The 15,875-nt window shown below is 37.6% G+C and overlaps 1 protein-coding gene across 1 annotated transcript; it reads right to left on the reverse strand.

The window, feature by feature from the left end:
* Positions 1-759: 759 nt before the first annotated feature.
* Positions 760-15,416, reverse strand: LOC136260619 (probable serine/threonine-protein kinase nek3). Its single transcript, XM_066054426.1, has 2 exons — positions 15,297-15,416; positions 760-3,392 (listed from the first exon to the last, which is right to left on the reverse strand). Exon 2 carries the CDS (start codon positions 3,386-3,388, stop codon positions 947-949), a length of 2,442 nt encoding a protein of 813 aa, XP_065910498.1. The 5' UTR covers positions 3,389-3,392; positions 15,297-15,416; the 3' UTR covers positions 760-946.
* Positions 15,417-15,875: the final 459 nt, after the last annotated feature.

Here is a 15,875-nt window from a genome sequence, read left to right on the forward strand (position 1 = left end):
TTGCAAAAACCTGTAAGCTGCACTAATATACACAAACAAAAACCTAAGGTGCAAATTACAGTGTTAACACATACTGTAAACAAGTTTGCTGTGCCACGAGTCTATGCATGGTTACTACTCATGAATCTAAGAGATTCAGAGTGTGTGTGTGTGCGTGTGATTTTGAGTAGGGATCATAGAAAGTAATGAAACAAGGGATTGGAAGATTCCATCCCTATTATGTATGTGTGTAACTGTATACGGTGCTTTTTCTTAACACATTTCTTTTTCCTGTAAACTAAAAATTTACACATTGACTATGTATAGTAATAAGCAGTGAGTGGAAATTGTGGCTTTATCTAAATACCCATATTTAATGGATCAGTGACAAATAATTTCCAAATAAGGCCAACAACATGTGCTATTCATAATTCTATTGTCATGCAGCAGCGTATCATCTTATTTCAAATATCCAAATTTTTTTTCTGCTTGGAGTATTGCATGTGGCTATGAATTCTGTGACTATGTTGATGTTATCAATTCTGCATTGACTGAGCCAAACTGTAGAGCTAGTTATAAAATTTCATAATCACTTAATGCATGTGGCAATTCAATGTACACATATTTTCTAGAACAACCCTTTTTTCACGTATATATCTATTAGTTACACCTGTTTGACTACACAATAAATGATATTATAACATTACTGTATACATATTTACAACATAATTATATAGGGGTACACATACCTATATATTCAAACAAATAATTAGTAGTAGCTGTAGTATAAATATTAGGATGACTCCATAATGTGTAAACACACAACAACAATGCATAAAATTACAATACAAAACTTACAAACATGCAATGCATACATACAAAACTTCAAAATGAGAGTGCGTTACATATATATATATTAATATATTGATATTATTAGCTATGTAAGAAAGAATGCATGCATAAGTGGTTAATTTCCAATGGTGGCTCGCAATTGGTATATTGCTTGAGTAAATGCATGGTTGTCACGTTGAGCAATACGGATATTCGCATGTAATAAGATATCCAAGTGGTGCTTGATTCGATCCATAATAGGGCGAGGCACATTCCCAACAGAAAATGGCATTTTTCTAATGTAGTTTTCAGTGTTAATCATTTGCTCCATCAACGTCTGCACAAAACTTGACTGCAGATTATCAGAATTGCCCGTATTCATCAGCTGATTTATGACCCTATCCATGCAAGATAATTGATATGAGAGATATTCATCTGCTTCTCGTGTTGTGAGCTGAGTACTGCCAGGAGAGACCGAACTACCAAACACTGCAGTATTGTAACTGGTAATATTACCCGGGGTCAGACCTTGTGTGGTAGGAACACTGTGATGCTGGCTATTGCTTGTTTGATGGTGTGGATAAAAAGGTCTATTGACCTGACTTGAGAATGCAGGGAGGCTTGTCAATGGCTCAAAAGGTAGTGCAGTGTCAGGATAAGGTGGCATTGATGAATAGTTGTTGGAAAGACGATCTTGATTATATTCTTCTTCATCATAATAACCATCACCAGGTGTTGTTGTATCTTCACTATCTTGGGAACTATATGTAGTATCAGGTGAATACAAAGAAGTATTGACTGTGGGGCTTCTTCCTGAATCTGTGCCTAGTACAGTGAGCTGAGTACTGCCAGGAGGGACTGAACTACCAAACACTGCAGTATTGTAACTGGTAATATTACCCGGGGTCAGACCTTGTGTGGTAGGAACACTGTGATACTGGCTATTACTTGTTTGATGGTGTAGTCTATTGACCTGACTTGAGAATGCAGGGGGGCTTGTCAAAGGCTCAAAAGGTGGTGCAGTGTCAGAATAAGTTGGCATTGATGAAAAGTTGTTGGAAAGACTATCTTGATTATATTCCTCTTCATCACCAGGTGTTATTGTATCTTCACTATCTTGGGAACTATATGTAGCATCAGGTGAATACAAAGAAGCATTGACTGTGCTGCTTCTTCCTGAATCTGTGCTTAGGCCTCTTTGAAACATCATGTTTGGTGGCTGGCTTCCCACCACAACCATTTTTGAAGCATGCCTATGATTAGAATGGACTGGGAGACTTCTTGGGGACTTATGGGAATTATCGGCATAATGGAGCTGTTGTAAGGCATGGGTTGAATAAAGAGAGGAACTAGTATTCACCAATATATCTTGTCGATTATTTTGCAACTGATTAAACTTGTTAGTCAATGATTTATGATACTGTTGAAGTTGATTCTCTGTTTCTTTTTCTTGATTTTTCAGTTTCCTTTTAAGTTTATCATTTTCAGTTGTAAGTTCTTGGAGCTTATTTTGTACGTGTTCAAATTGTGTAAACAGTTTCCCCTTTTCTTCCTTAAGATTACTAATTTGTGCTTTCGACGCTTTAAGGTCTGCACTAAGCCTAGATTTCTCTTCATCAACATGTGATGTTGGCAAACTACCATCCACATCAAAGACCGGAGTTTTATCACACAACCTGTAAGAATTGTTATTTTGAAGCTTTTCCAGTTGTTCTACAACATCACTTGCCATAGCCCTATCTTCTTTATCTTTTAAACAAGACATGATGACACTTTCTAGTTCTTCACTATTACAGCTTCGCTTAAATTCATCAAAATCTTTTTGCCGTCGTTCCTTTTCTGGGACAATCTCGAAAGTCTTTTCAACCCGTCTTAAGCACTGTGTGGCTATTGGATCCCTACCAATAGACAACTCTAAAATGATCACTCCAAGCCCATAGATGTCAATGGAATGGTCATAATCATTGTCACCAACAACAGTTTCTACTGGCATGTACAGGTCAGTGCCAGGGTGTCGGGTGTGTGATGTTTGTGCAGTTAAGGTAATTTTTGCCACACCCAAATCAGCTATCTTCGCCTGTCCAGACACGCTCAAAAGTATATTCTTACTGGCAAGGTCCCTGTGCATAATAGGTTGGTCTCTGTTATGAAGGTAACACAATCCAGATGCAATGTCCATTGCAATGTCAACAATCTGCCTGAAATTAAGTCTCGGTGGTTTCAAGTTTCTTGCCTGTAAGCTCTTAGCCATCAACTCAGTAATGATATAACTGTCACCAGATAATTCAAGGCTAGAAGAATTACGTGAATTAAACACACCATAAAACTGGACTATGTTTGGATGTCTAAGAGAACTCATTAGCTCTAATTCTTGTTGCCATGAATGCAGAATTCCTTTAACCTCTGCAGGAGAAACACCTTCAAAAAAAATTCCATGTAGTTTCTTGGCAGCCACTTGTGTACCATGATAGACAGCTGCATACACAACTCCATATGATCCTGTCCCAAGAACTTTATTAGTGAGGATCTTAACGCCTTTTATTTGGCACTTCTCAGACACAGTCAATTTTGAAGCCATTTAACTACAGAACAATAAATAACAAAATATATGCTGCAACTCTACTTTGTCAGTTTATCTTGAACATTGCATGTACAAGTACACAAATCAGAGTTCTGCCCAGAAATTCCTGAGTGGTGGCCTAAAGTTACCATGAACTGATATGCTGTGTGTTATATTAGGGTATATTGCACATGTATCAGTAATATATGGAAGAATTGTACTGGTCGGATTTAAGAGGGTACTGGTCGAATTTTAGAGGTACTGGTCGCTTTGAACCACTGCCAACCAGTGTGGGCAGAACCCTGACAAATTATGATCTTGATTATGATCTTGAATCAGCCTAAGCTAGTACTGCTTAATTACTATTGAACACACACACACACACACACACACATATATAATAAGCATAGCTTTTATTACATATTTACTATTGATTGTAAAAGTACTTCAGCCAGGCAAAATTAATTCACAGTTTATCAGCACGGTATTGCAAGATTGTCCCGAAATTTATTATTTTATCACATGATTATTATGATGTGTGCAGTACATATTTTCATAGTAATACTAACAGTACTAACTTATACATAGGAGTATTAAATAATTATCACTTTCACACCTCAGATCAAAGAAGCTGCCTGGGCTACATTTGCAATGTAAACATTAAGGCCAAAATGGATTGTGGAGGTCAATTAATATTAACGTGATTAGCATGCTTAAGTTGGATTTGGCCATGAAAACCACTCAAACGGAAAGCATTTTGTTATCCTAGCTATCCTACAAGTTGAAAAACATTGGGCTAAGGTGAGAACTAGCGCTATAGCAAGCGTTTTTGAATACGAACTACATGCACATTACTGATAACACAAAATTACTACTGTACATGAAATAACTACTCTACAAGCAAGCTTACCTATCTAGGCCTTTAGTAAACTCCATTATTATTCCATAAATGATTAAACAGCACTGATTAAAACATTAAGCTTGTACAACTGAAATTATCCATGATATCTCTACAATTTGTCAGTTCATCATAGCCAAACGTAGCCATGCAGAACATACCAGTTGTTGACCTGATATGTATGCCCTCAAGGCATACATATCAGGAAAAGCTCTCATGCCTGTTACATAGGGAAGGAGTTTCATGGGTTGAAGCTCCCATGCACTGTGGATTCTTAGCTCTTCTACTTTTTAATACCTTAAGGTTACGGGATAGTGAGCGACTGTCAAACAAAAATTTTATTACGTAATTAAGGCGGGCTTGGTGTTGTGTTTTGTATCAGCTGGTAACAGGCTTAAATTGTTGGGAGAATGATAGCGTGCTGACTGGACAGTTACAAGGTACAAGAAAATGCACGTAACAGTACAAGATAACATAGATAAAACACACTTAGCAACTGGCGCACCTGTAAGCGCATGCGTACATATCAAAACATGCTATTGGGATTTGTAAAGTCAGAATTGCAAAAATGGCAAAATCAAATTTACAGCCAGTAATCATTTTATCAGCAATATTGTACATTATCAGTGTCCTTTGTTTGTTTTCTGCCCTTAGATCATGAAATGGACTGATTAAACACTGATTTTTTCAAAGAATTCAGGATGGATGGATCACTTTTTCAGTTTCTCCAATACAAACTCCATACATTTTACATCATTTTGTATATTCAATAATTGCAAGCACTAGACACGATCAAATACCATAAAACTTAATATCATTCAACTCCTTATGAATTGCTCTATCCGATTCCGGCCGAACAAAATTCGTAATCGCTATGGCAACGGCGTGATTCCACTATTTAATTACAACGCGAAATTCGTGATTTGCTCGCCAATGGATTTTGTATTGCGTAAGTTGCTATTTACCATCGTTTGTTGTAAATTTGCAAGCTGTAAACACTTTAGCTTCGAATAAATTTTGTTACCATCGGATAGAGGAGTGTTATGCGTGTATAATGGCGGCCAAACAATTTTGATACCGCCTTCAGAACCAGAGTTATGATGAATAATGTAACTTATTACCTCCATAGGCTGCTGTACATTGATTTTACGCATAATAATATTTTACAGAAAATTGTAATGTATGGGTTAATTTGACATGAGTTTTGATATGAGTTTTGCTGACTATTGGCGATATTTTCCTGAACCAATAATCAGGACTGTCAAACTAGTTGTTAACATTTTGTATAAACAGACTACTAGTCTGGCTTCTTGTCTAGGTCCTGACAGAGCCATTTGTTAGAAATAATGTTTCTAGTGCTTGTGATATCAATTTAAAAATTAATTTTGTGACCACAGTGTCTTGCTTTAGGCCATATTGTAGTCATATTTTAGCAACTATACACATTATTCACAAATCCTCTTGTCAGTCCCTCACAAGTGATGTTCTTCAAACCTTAGAATTGTTAGTAAGTTCTCATGGTTCTTCATTGGTCTGATTTTTGGTTCACAGTTTTCACTGTTTGGCATGGGGACAACTCATGTTTCCATAACAACATTTGAATTCCATGTCAATTTATGAGAAGTTAAGAATGCATAAATATTTGATAACGATGCATTAAGAAAAATCAAACCCCTAATCATGAAAAATGATCGATAGTGTACATGTGGGGTTTACAGTATCCCGTAACCTTAAGGTGACTAAATTTACAGTAGCAATGTACTAAATTTATTGATTTTGGTTTTTTTCGCTAAATTTAGACACGCTAAAACTGCAAAATTTATGCTTAATTCATTACATCAATTCACAAATCCATAAAATCACTAAATTTTGTATGCACTAATTTCGCCAATATACTAAATCGCTAAATTTAGTGTATCACTAAATTTAGTCACCTTAAGGTTACGGGATAGTGAGCGCCCCGGACTGTCAAACAAAAATTTTATTAAGTAATTAAGGCGGGCTTGGTGTTGTGTTTTGTATCAGCTGGTAACAGGCTTAAATTGTTGGGAGAATAATAGCGTGCTGACTGGACAGTTACAAGGTACAAGAAAACACACGTAACAGTACAAGATAACATAGATACAACACACTTAGCAACTGGCGCACCTGTAAGCGCATGCGTAGTTTTGCTGACTAATGGCGATATTTTCCTGAACCAAAAATCAGGACTGTCAAACTAGTTGTTAACATTTTGTATAAACAGACTACTAGTCTGGCTTCTTGTCTAGGTCCTGACGGAGCCATTTGTTAGAAATAATGTTTCTAGTGCTTGTGATATCAATTTAAAATTAATTTTGTGACCACAGTGTCTTGCTTTAGGCCATATTGTAGTCATATTTCAGCAACTATACACATTATTCACAAATCCTCTTGTCAGTCCCTCACAAGTGATGTTCTTCAAACCTTAGAATTGTTAGTAAGTTCTCATGGTTCTTCATTGGTCTGATTTTTGGTTCACAGTTTTCACTGTTTGGCATGGGGACAACTCATGTTTCCATAACAACATTTGAATTCCATGTCGATTTATGAGAAGTTAAGAATGCATAAATATTTGATAACAATGCATTAAGAAAAATCAAACCCCTAATCATGAAAAATGATCGATAGTGTACATGTGGGGTTTACAGTATCCCGTAACCTTAAGGTATCCATACAACAGTCAAATACTCTAATAAAAACAGCAATTGTAGACCAATCACCTACATACTATATTATGTTCTTACAGACTTGAGTGCAAAAGAGTTTATAGTAGAGAGGCATAGTGCAACATTCATGCACTTTGTGATGTAATTATGAAACTTACCACATAAATTACTATCCTTGTGACATTTATTTTTTGATATAGTGTCACTGCAAATTTGACTTTGGGTGACCTTTACAGCCATTTTTACCCATTTCTGTGTTTATTTCCTTGAGGCAATATTTTACGCTGTTAAAACATAGTTTTAAATTAAAAGTGTTAATCTAAGAAACAACTTCACTTTTGTTTGAAGTGAATAGCTCATTCCACTCCAAAGCTATGACCATTTTTATTTACCCTCAGGGTCTAAACTACCAATGAGCAGGTAACTGTATTATAATTTCATGGCTAACATAAAATGGTCATAACTTTGAAACAAAATCACCTATTGACTTCAAATAAAAACCAAGACCATAAATTTGAAACCATGTTTATTATAACCATGTAAAATAATGCCTCAGGAAGAAAACCATGTTTATAACCATGTAAAATAATGCCTCAGGAAGAAAAAGGCAAAAGGATGAGTTTCAATGCAAAGATGGCTGTAAAGGTAACCAAAGATCAAAACTGTAATGGCACATCAAAAATAAATGTTATAAGGAGTGTAATTTGTGCGGAAAGTTTCAGAATTGTATAAAAATGACACTTTTTTGCACAATGCCTCTCTACTATTATGATTTATACCAAACATTCTCTTTGTAACATTACTAGACATTACTGTATTAATGCAAACATTGTAATGCGCATGTGCTAGTGTCTTCCAATTATCATTGTTCAACTATCCCTCTAGGGACCTGCAGGGAGGCAACAAGTTAGCCTGTGGCATATATAGGGAGTCAAAAACCTGAACCTGAAAACTATGCTGAATGCAGAAAAAAAAATCAGGTGGTGACTTGATCCAATTGGAATATAAAGCTGCCAACACGAGGTGCTGCACTATTTACATTGGAGTTTAAACAAGGATGAGCAGAGAGTTAACTCCGAAGGGGAATTCGCTAGAGAGTGACAGTAGTACCCGGCCAGCAGTCTTAGAGGATGACCGAGTGTGAGCAAGACTGACAGTAATAACAACGAAGACACATAACTTCCCAAGGGGGCTGAGCTCATGGCGCTTTAACACATCTTATGTGCAGAATATTTGGAAGATTGATGACAGTCACAAAACAGTTGATGTGATCAGCAGCTCACCCATGAAGAGGCCCTCGCAATTAACTAAATTACTTTGCTCCAAGGCCACTGACAATAAGACCAACACTTCATCTGCAAGTGGTTGCTATAAAGAAGAGAGTCTACTGTTTTCGTGACCACTCAATATGGAAAGGCACTACCAGTTCACCTGTTTATTGGAGAAGGCTTGGATGACTCATGGAATGACTGGCTACCAAGGGTGTTGCTGAGTGGAATGACTCGACCGATTCAGAATGCCTAATGCAACTTGCAGGATATCTCCATGGCAAAGCATGACAAGAATTCCTGTTGTTTGAGTAGTCAGACAAATCTACCTCTTTACCTAACCTGCAGTTGTACTTGGAAAGAAATTTAATTCCAGGAATAGGACACCAGCTGCCTAAGACTTTTGGCATGCCACACAGTGACGAGATGAATTGTGTCTGACTATACTCTTCACCTAGAGATAATTTTTCTACCAAGCATATGGCAAAGACAACATGGGGGTTGAGACACACAAGATATTCAGGAAAGGCTTTGTTATGCTCTCATGAAGACTCCATCACTATCTGGTACCCATAATTATCTTGAAGGGATTATGCACCTGCTCAGGGATAAATTGATACTGGTGCTGACATTATTATCACAGGCCTTGAACTTTTTAAGAAAGTCATGGCGATGGCAGCTATTACTAAGAGGCAGTATAAAAAGCCAATAAGCCCCATTCATATATGACAGGCGCAAATTCCAGCTGGACGGATACTTGGACCTTGTATATCAAAAAAGGCTTTAAATTTTTTTTACATGGCACTGAATTTTAACTTCAATTCTTATGAGGTGTGCATTAAAATAGCCTCCTTGTCCTTTCTGTAGTTTTAGCTTGGTCCCATTGATCAGTTAAAAAATCTTGTCAACAGCCATTGTTTCTTGTCCAATGGAAAATACATGTTATACAAAAAATGCAAAAATGTGCCCAATAGAATCCATAATTTGCTCAACAAACCATACATAAAACAATGCCTTGAATTTCTCTATACAATTTTGGGGGGTGAAAGGCACTTGCCCCCTTGGCAAACTCTTAACCCCCTTCCCTCCCTTAAATGAAAGTGCCTCAGGATGTATCAGAAGCAATCTGACAGTTTAAAATATACAAAAATTCTTGGTGAGCATAAGAATGCACTAAAAGCAATCTACGAGAGTCTGAAATGCAAATAGAAGTATTCTGAGTATCTAAGAAACAGGCAACTCAAAGTAAGCACACAGATCTTTAACTATCGTCTCCTTACTCTTATCTTCCCCCTCTTGAGTAATTTCCTAGATGAAGGCCTGTACAATGGCATCCAAACTTTTGTAGTAATGTTTTTTATAGTGGCAGTTACTCACAGTTGACTCATTTCATGCCTGGATAAGTAAATTTGCCATAGCTACTTTCTTATCTTCTTCATTGGTCGCTACATTAAAAGTTGTATATCATGCGACTCACCAGTACATTATACAGTGCTCCCTCTATTATCTGAACTCATTGGGCCCAGAGGGTGATAATCAAAGAGTTCGGATAATAGAATCCCATTCATTTATATACAGAGCCCTGTACAAATACTCTAATAGAACACACACTTTAGACAAAATACTCTAATAGAACAGTCACCTTCATAGTTCGGATAATTAATGGCCAGATAATCGAGGGACCACTATATCAAAGATTTTGATAAACAAAATCCCAATTGCAGCAGCACATAAAATGATTAATATTTTTTTTACAAATTAAATTAACAGAAATAAGACCGTCTTTTCAACAAGGCATCGTCACTTCCATGTAGTAGCTGTTAATTTTTAGCTTGATTATGCATACCAGTAACTACATCCAGGACAGCAACTATTCCATCTGTGATGACAACCATTCATTATTGCAGAGTCTGCTTCTCTTAGGTTCTCAATCCACAGAATGTTAGATGGCCAATGAAAGTGACTGATGCAACCGTACCCCATTCAAGAAGGAAGCTAAACTAAACTCAAGAGTATCAGTATTCACTTTACAAATGATGCTTGCACATTTTGACTAAGGATGAAAATCAAAGTACAGACGCTTGAATTCGGGAAAATGTAAAGTGAAAAATCTAAATAGCATGCCCCCCCCCCCCCTTGGCTTGATCATATAGCATAGGCTTGATTAATTGATTGGCTGGTTGATCAATTGATAAAATTTTAAGTGCATATTCGCATCAGCTCTTTAAAAACGAAGTGCTCACTGTACTTAGTCTCGCGTGGCCATACTGCTTTTTTTCTCTTTGTCATTGGGTAGGGAGAAAAAAGGGTCTGGTCCAGTTCGAATCCCACACTCGTCTTGATAATACCTGGATAATTGGGTAGTGTTAGCCAAAGAAACGTGATACATCAAAGACGTGAGCAGCTACTATTTAAAGATGCATCACGTTTCTTTGGTTAACACTACCCAATTAGGCAGGCAGTACTAGTGTCAAGACGAGTGGGATTCAAACCGGACCAGACCCTTTTTTGTCCCTACCCAATGACTAAGAGAAAAAAGTGGCCTGGTCACGCGAGACAAAACTGTACTGTATTTTCCCAAGTGTGCTGTATTTCTCAATTAAGAACATAACTATGCTGTATTTGCCTAATTAGCTGTATAACTGTTCTGTATGACTCATACAGTACAGTTATGCAGCAATTAGTACTGTATGAACAATACAGTGCATGGCATCGCTTTGATCCTCCCACGCAAAGTATTATAAGGTGCATCAATCATGTGTTTATGAAGTAATTATTTACTGACCTTACTGTAAGGTGTGTTCGGATAGTGCATTCGTTACATCCGCTTTGTGCAGGTACACTAAGCTAGGTAGCTAGTTATCGTTTTTCTTTTGTCTAGATCTAATAGATATACTAACCCCAGGTATGGGATAAACAAGCGGCACGCCTCAATAGTTCTGTTGAAACACCATGTCTGTTGAATTTAAAGAATTTGATACCTTTAGAAGTCGTGTTCAACCGTTCCTGCAGGTTTTAAACGGTTCTTGTAAGTTGCTGAGTTTGAATAGACCGTCACTTTCCAGTAGTACTGTTTTGCATGACTTTTCAATGCGAGTTTCAATGGAAAACAAGAAATGGCTGTAAAGGTGAGTGGTAAATTTTATCCGCTTGTACCGCCTCACTGAATTAGTCCACGAGGTGTCTGTTTCGTTTAAACAGTATTTCAATGTTTCTAGTTTTGCATGAGGAAGTAGTTAGTGTGTTTCTACTCTGTTCTTGTCTTTTGTAAGGCGATATTACAGGTTTTCTAAAACCGCGTATTATATTGCCTTAAATAAGACAAGAACTAGCAATGATAGCACACTGGCTACTTCCTCATGCAAAACTATAGGCCTTGAACTACTGTTTAAGCAAAACAAACTCCTCGTAGACTAATCCAGTGAGGCAGTACAAGTGGACAACATTTGCCACTCACCTTTACGGCCATTCTTTATTTTTTCCATTGATAAGGCCATACCTATTGGATTTTGTGTTGCGCGGGCCCAACTGACTGTCTTTTTTCTTGACCTGAAATGATAATGATAATCACGTGATATTAGGTTCACGTGTGCCAAGATGGTCGAATCTCGTGTGTGCAAGTGAAAATCAGCTATTGGGATAACTCTTTTGTGGATTAAACTGCTTTAATGGTGAAGATATTCCAGTTTCTAAGTACTCAAGAGGTTTGTTTCATTCTACGGTAATGCATTATGCTATTGCAGAACATCCTATATGATTCATGCAAGGCTTTTTGTAGTTGTGGCTCTTTTTGTATGGTAAATTTCACCAATAATACCTGAATATTCTATTATGTAATAATTATTATTATCATTATCAAATCGACCTACCTACCCAAATTTTCTAAGAATTTGCCCACACAACATAAGATTCAATAAGTCGCATGAAAGAGTACTAGCTACTGGGAAGTGACGGCCTATTTAAACTCATCAACTTACAAGAATAGTTTAAAACCTTCCTCAGAACACTTGAGCACGATTTATATAGGCTGGCATTTGAAAACTAATCGGTGCAGCTGTTAATGGACAATATCCGCAATGACGTTTTCTGACATCCACAAAACAAAATGGCCTTGCTAGTGTGGGGACTTTGTACAGGAAGGTATTGGGCGAGATAGTGTTTCCCTATGATAGCATTTACAAATTCGAAAAAGGGCGAAGGTGAGGCACATAGTACATAATGCAATACAAATAAGCCTGGTTGTGTCCAAATTTAAAATTTTCGGTCTGCTTTCCTTGTTGGAACATGTTTTGCATTGTCACGGTACGTGTACTACTTATTATCTCGTGGTTCCAAGTATGGAAAACTACACACAACATTCATTTCAAATACTGCATGCTAAAGTCTCTGAAGCCCCCACACTAACACGGCCATTTTGTCAATTATGACATCAAATTTCGTCATTGCGGATATCGTCCATTGGTAAGCTGCAGAGGAGGCTGGACACAGCACACGTGAGTGCATATATTTTTATTGAAAGTATAACCAAGCCTTCAGCAAAGTTTTAACAAGCACCATTCAAAAGTGCACCTCAAGTTTAGTATTTTAGGGCAATCTACCCCATTCAACCCCACTACTCCAAGCCCGTAAATCGCTGTTGAAATCTTAAGGGATCACGTGTGTTGCAAGTTTCGTCAGTTTTCTACAGATAAATCGATGGGTAGAACTATAAGGACACTTTACATGTTTGTAGTTGAGCCAAATAAACATTGAAGAAGTAATATGGATGCTGAAATCACCTCCAAGTAAACTGAGAAAAAGAAGCGGACGCCACCAGCCTGGCCTCACGGAGAATTGATTAGAGAACGGGAAACTTGAGCACTAGTGTTTCAATAAGAATTCTGTTGTACATCACAAAAAACCTGTGCCTGTTGCTAATACCTTCTTTATCATTTAACCTTCGTCTTGGTATTGGAAATATGGAATTAACGGTAATAGTTTTTAGTAGCGCTTATATCGTGTCCAACCTCAAGCTGTTTCCGACCCGTACCATATATAGAATATACTATCTATGCTAGGATCCGCAATCCGAAAAATCAACTTTTACAAATCGATCCCCCTACCACTGTGGGATGTTCATTGTAGTATCCCATTGCTAGATCCACCATGAAACCGGAGGCACGATTGTTGTCTTCACAGAAATATCATTTTTAGTATGTCACGAGATTCAAAATTTATTTTTAAAATTTCGTGCTCCACACAAAGGACCGGATGAAACTTGCTACTTAGCCAGATCATATCCAGAGTTGTTGTAGTTAAAAAGTACGCACAGAAATAAGTAAATGATTTGCTGGGTGACCGGCACAGGGTTGCTTTATTTGAAAAAACAGACAAAGAAATACGAATTTTCAATTTCAAACTGCCCTACCACCCAGGGCAAGAGAAGCCAACTCTTCCTCATAGTGTTTCGATATGGTTGGGTGCATAGTCTGTCTATGCTGTTAGTTTGGAAAGATCTGAGACTTCTCACCATCTGGGTGACGTGTGTCAAAATTTTCTGCAGCATTAAAGAATTGTATCGCGCTTTCTAGCCATTTCCAGCGCTTCCGCAGCCACAACAATCATTACTTATTGACTAAATCTATTGTAAAAGATGTTTGGTAGCAGCAGTTGCCAATTATTATTTCATTCACAGCTTCCATGCCTCGCTCTAAGCGATGCACCACAGCAGGCAGCTAAATCGTCCAAATTTGACTTCACCTCTCACATTCCACAACAGCTTCAAATCTTTACTAGATTACCCTACATCACCATTATGTTGCAAAATATCCCAAAACAAACTGAAAAAAGCACAAAATCTTTCATTTTCGATTCGAGCTGGGTGGAGCTCCTGTATACTTCATCATATGAAATCACAGAAAAACCAACTGCTACTACTACCAAACTTTTTGACCATCATTTATCATCATTCCAAAGAAAATTAGGTGACCAGTGTGGCATCAGAAGTACCAGAAAGCACTTTAGCACCATTGAGAGAATCCCGTGGAATGACAACTGAAAATTTTGACGCTCTTCACCCAGATGGTGAGAAGTCTCAGATCCTTTCCAGACTAACAGCATAGACAGACTATGTATCCAACCTTATCACATCACTATATGAGGAAGAGTTGGTTTTTCTTGCCTTGGCTGGTAGGGCAGTTTGAATTCAAAAATTCGTGTTTCAGTCGTTTTCTGATTTTTGAAAGAAAGCAACCCTGTGCCGGGAACCCAGTGGATCATTTGCTTATTACTGTATGTAGTTTTTAACTACAACAACTCTAGATACTATCTAGCTAAGTAGCAAGTTTTATCTGCTCCTTTGTACGGAGCACAAAATTTTTAAAATAAAATTTTCGTCTCGTGAAATACTGAAATCGATATTTCTGTGAAGACAACAATCGTGCCTCTGGTTTCATGGTGGATCTAACAATGGGATACTACAATGAACATCCCACAATGGTAGGGAGATTGATTTGTGAAAGTTGATTTTTCGGATTGCGCGGACCCTATCTATGCCCGTACCTGGGGTTAGCATATCTATGGCCTATTTAAGGAATGTAACAACCCCACGTGCGTGACACTGTAAATTGCTAAAACCAGCCAAATTAATCCTACCAGTTAGTTTTACGGCTAGGAATAGATTGTATAAATACTTACTGATCGTCTGATCACGAAGCTATTTAATCACGACTCCCGTGCGTGACATTGTAAATCGCTAAAACTAGCCAAACAAATCCTACTAGTTCGTTCTACGACTAGAAATAGAATATATGAATACCGTACTCACTGATATCCTGATCACAGAAAATCGCAGCGGTTTGAGTACTAGAGAAAATCGTTCCAAGCCAGACGACCACAGAGTACAATAATACACTTACAGCACCACCTATGCTTGTGTGTACGAAAAATACAATACTTGGTGGGTGTCTCGAGCACGCACTCGGCTTCGCCTCAAGCTGTATTAGCCTCTCGACACGCCCCCTCGTGCTGTATTTTCCGTACACACGCGCGGCGGTGCTTTAACTATAACTAAACAGTACGACAGATTTGCTTACTTTCAACAGAGTCATGTATGTGGAGTAGGTTACGTTCTAGGAGACGCTACATCATGATCACCGTCTTTCGGTCACCCACGCGTTAATCACGCGCACCTTCTTCGCGTGATCAAATTAGCGTAAATATCCTAAAGTGGTCACATGACCTAAAATTCCATAATTGCAGCCTATTCATTGCATTTTCAGTTTTGGACGATCAGAAACACAACTACCTCAATGAAGACTTCTACATCTTTATTGAGGTATTGTTCCTCTGATCCAAAAATTCAAGCTGTCCATCCGATGCAGCTATTATGAAATTGTTGGTCACGTGACTACTTTTTGGCTATTTACATGAGTTACTGATATAGAATGCTACAAACCATCTAATAATAAATTAACATCATCTTAAAGGTCAGTGTATGATAATTGCTGAAACAACAAAAAGACTGAAGAACTTTCCTGTTTTGGAAACCCTACCACTGAGTCACTAACCGATATCATAGATAATATATACCTTATATTATCTATGCCGATATGTAATGCTATTCATGTTATTCATGTACAAACTTACAGGTATACGTTGCAACTGACAAGTAC

The sequence above is a fragment of the Dysidea avara genome, chromosome 7 (genome assembly GCF_963678975.1).
Source record: "Dysidea avara chromosome 7, odDysAvar1.4, whole genome shotgun sequence".
In the NCBI taxonomy this organism is placed as follows: Eukaryota; Metazoa; Porifera; class Demospongiae; order Dictyoceratida; family Dysideidae; genus Dysidea; species Dysidea avara.

Excerpts from the sequence above, each read along its gene's own strand:
- LOC136260619 (XM_066054426.1), bottom strand. The coding sequence starts at position 3,388 with ATGGCTTCAAAATTGACTGTGTCTGAGAAGTGCCAAATAAAAGGCGTT.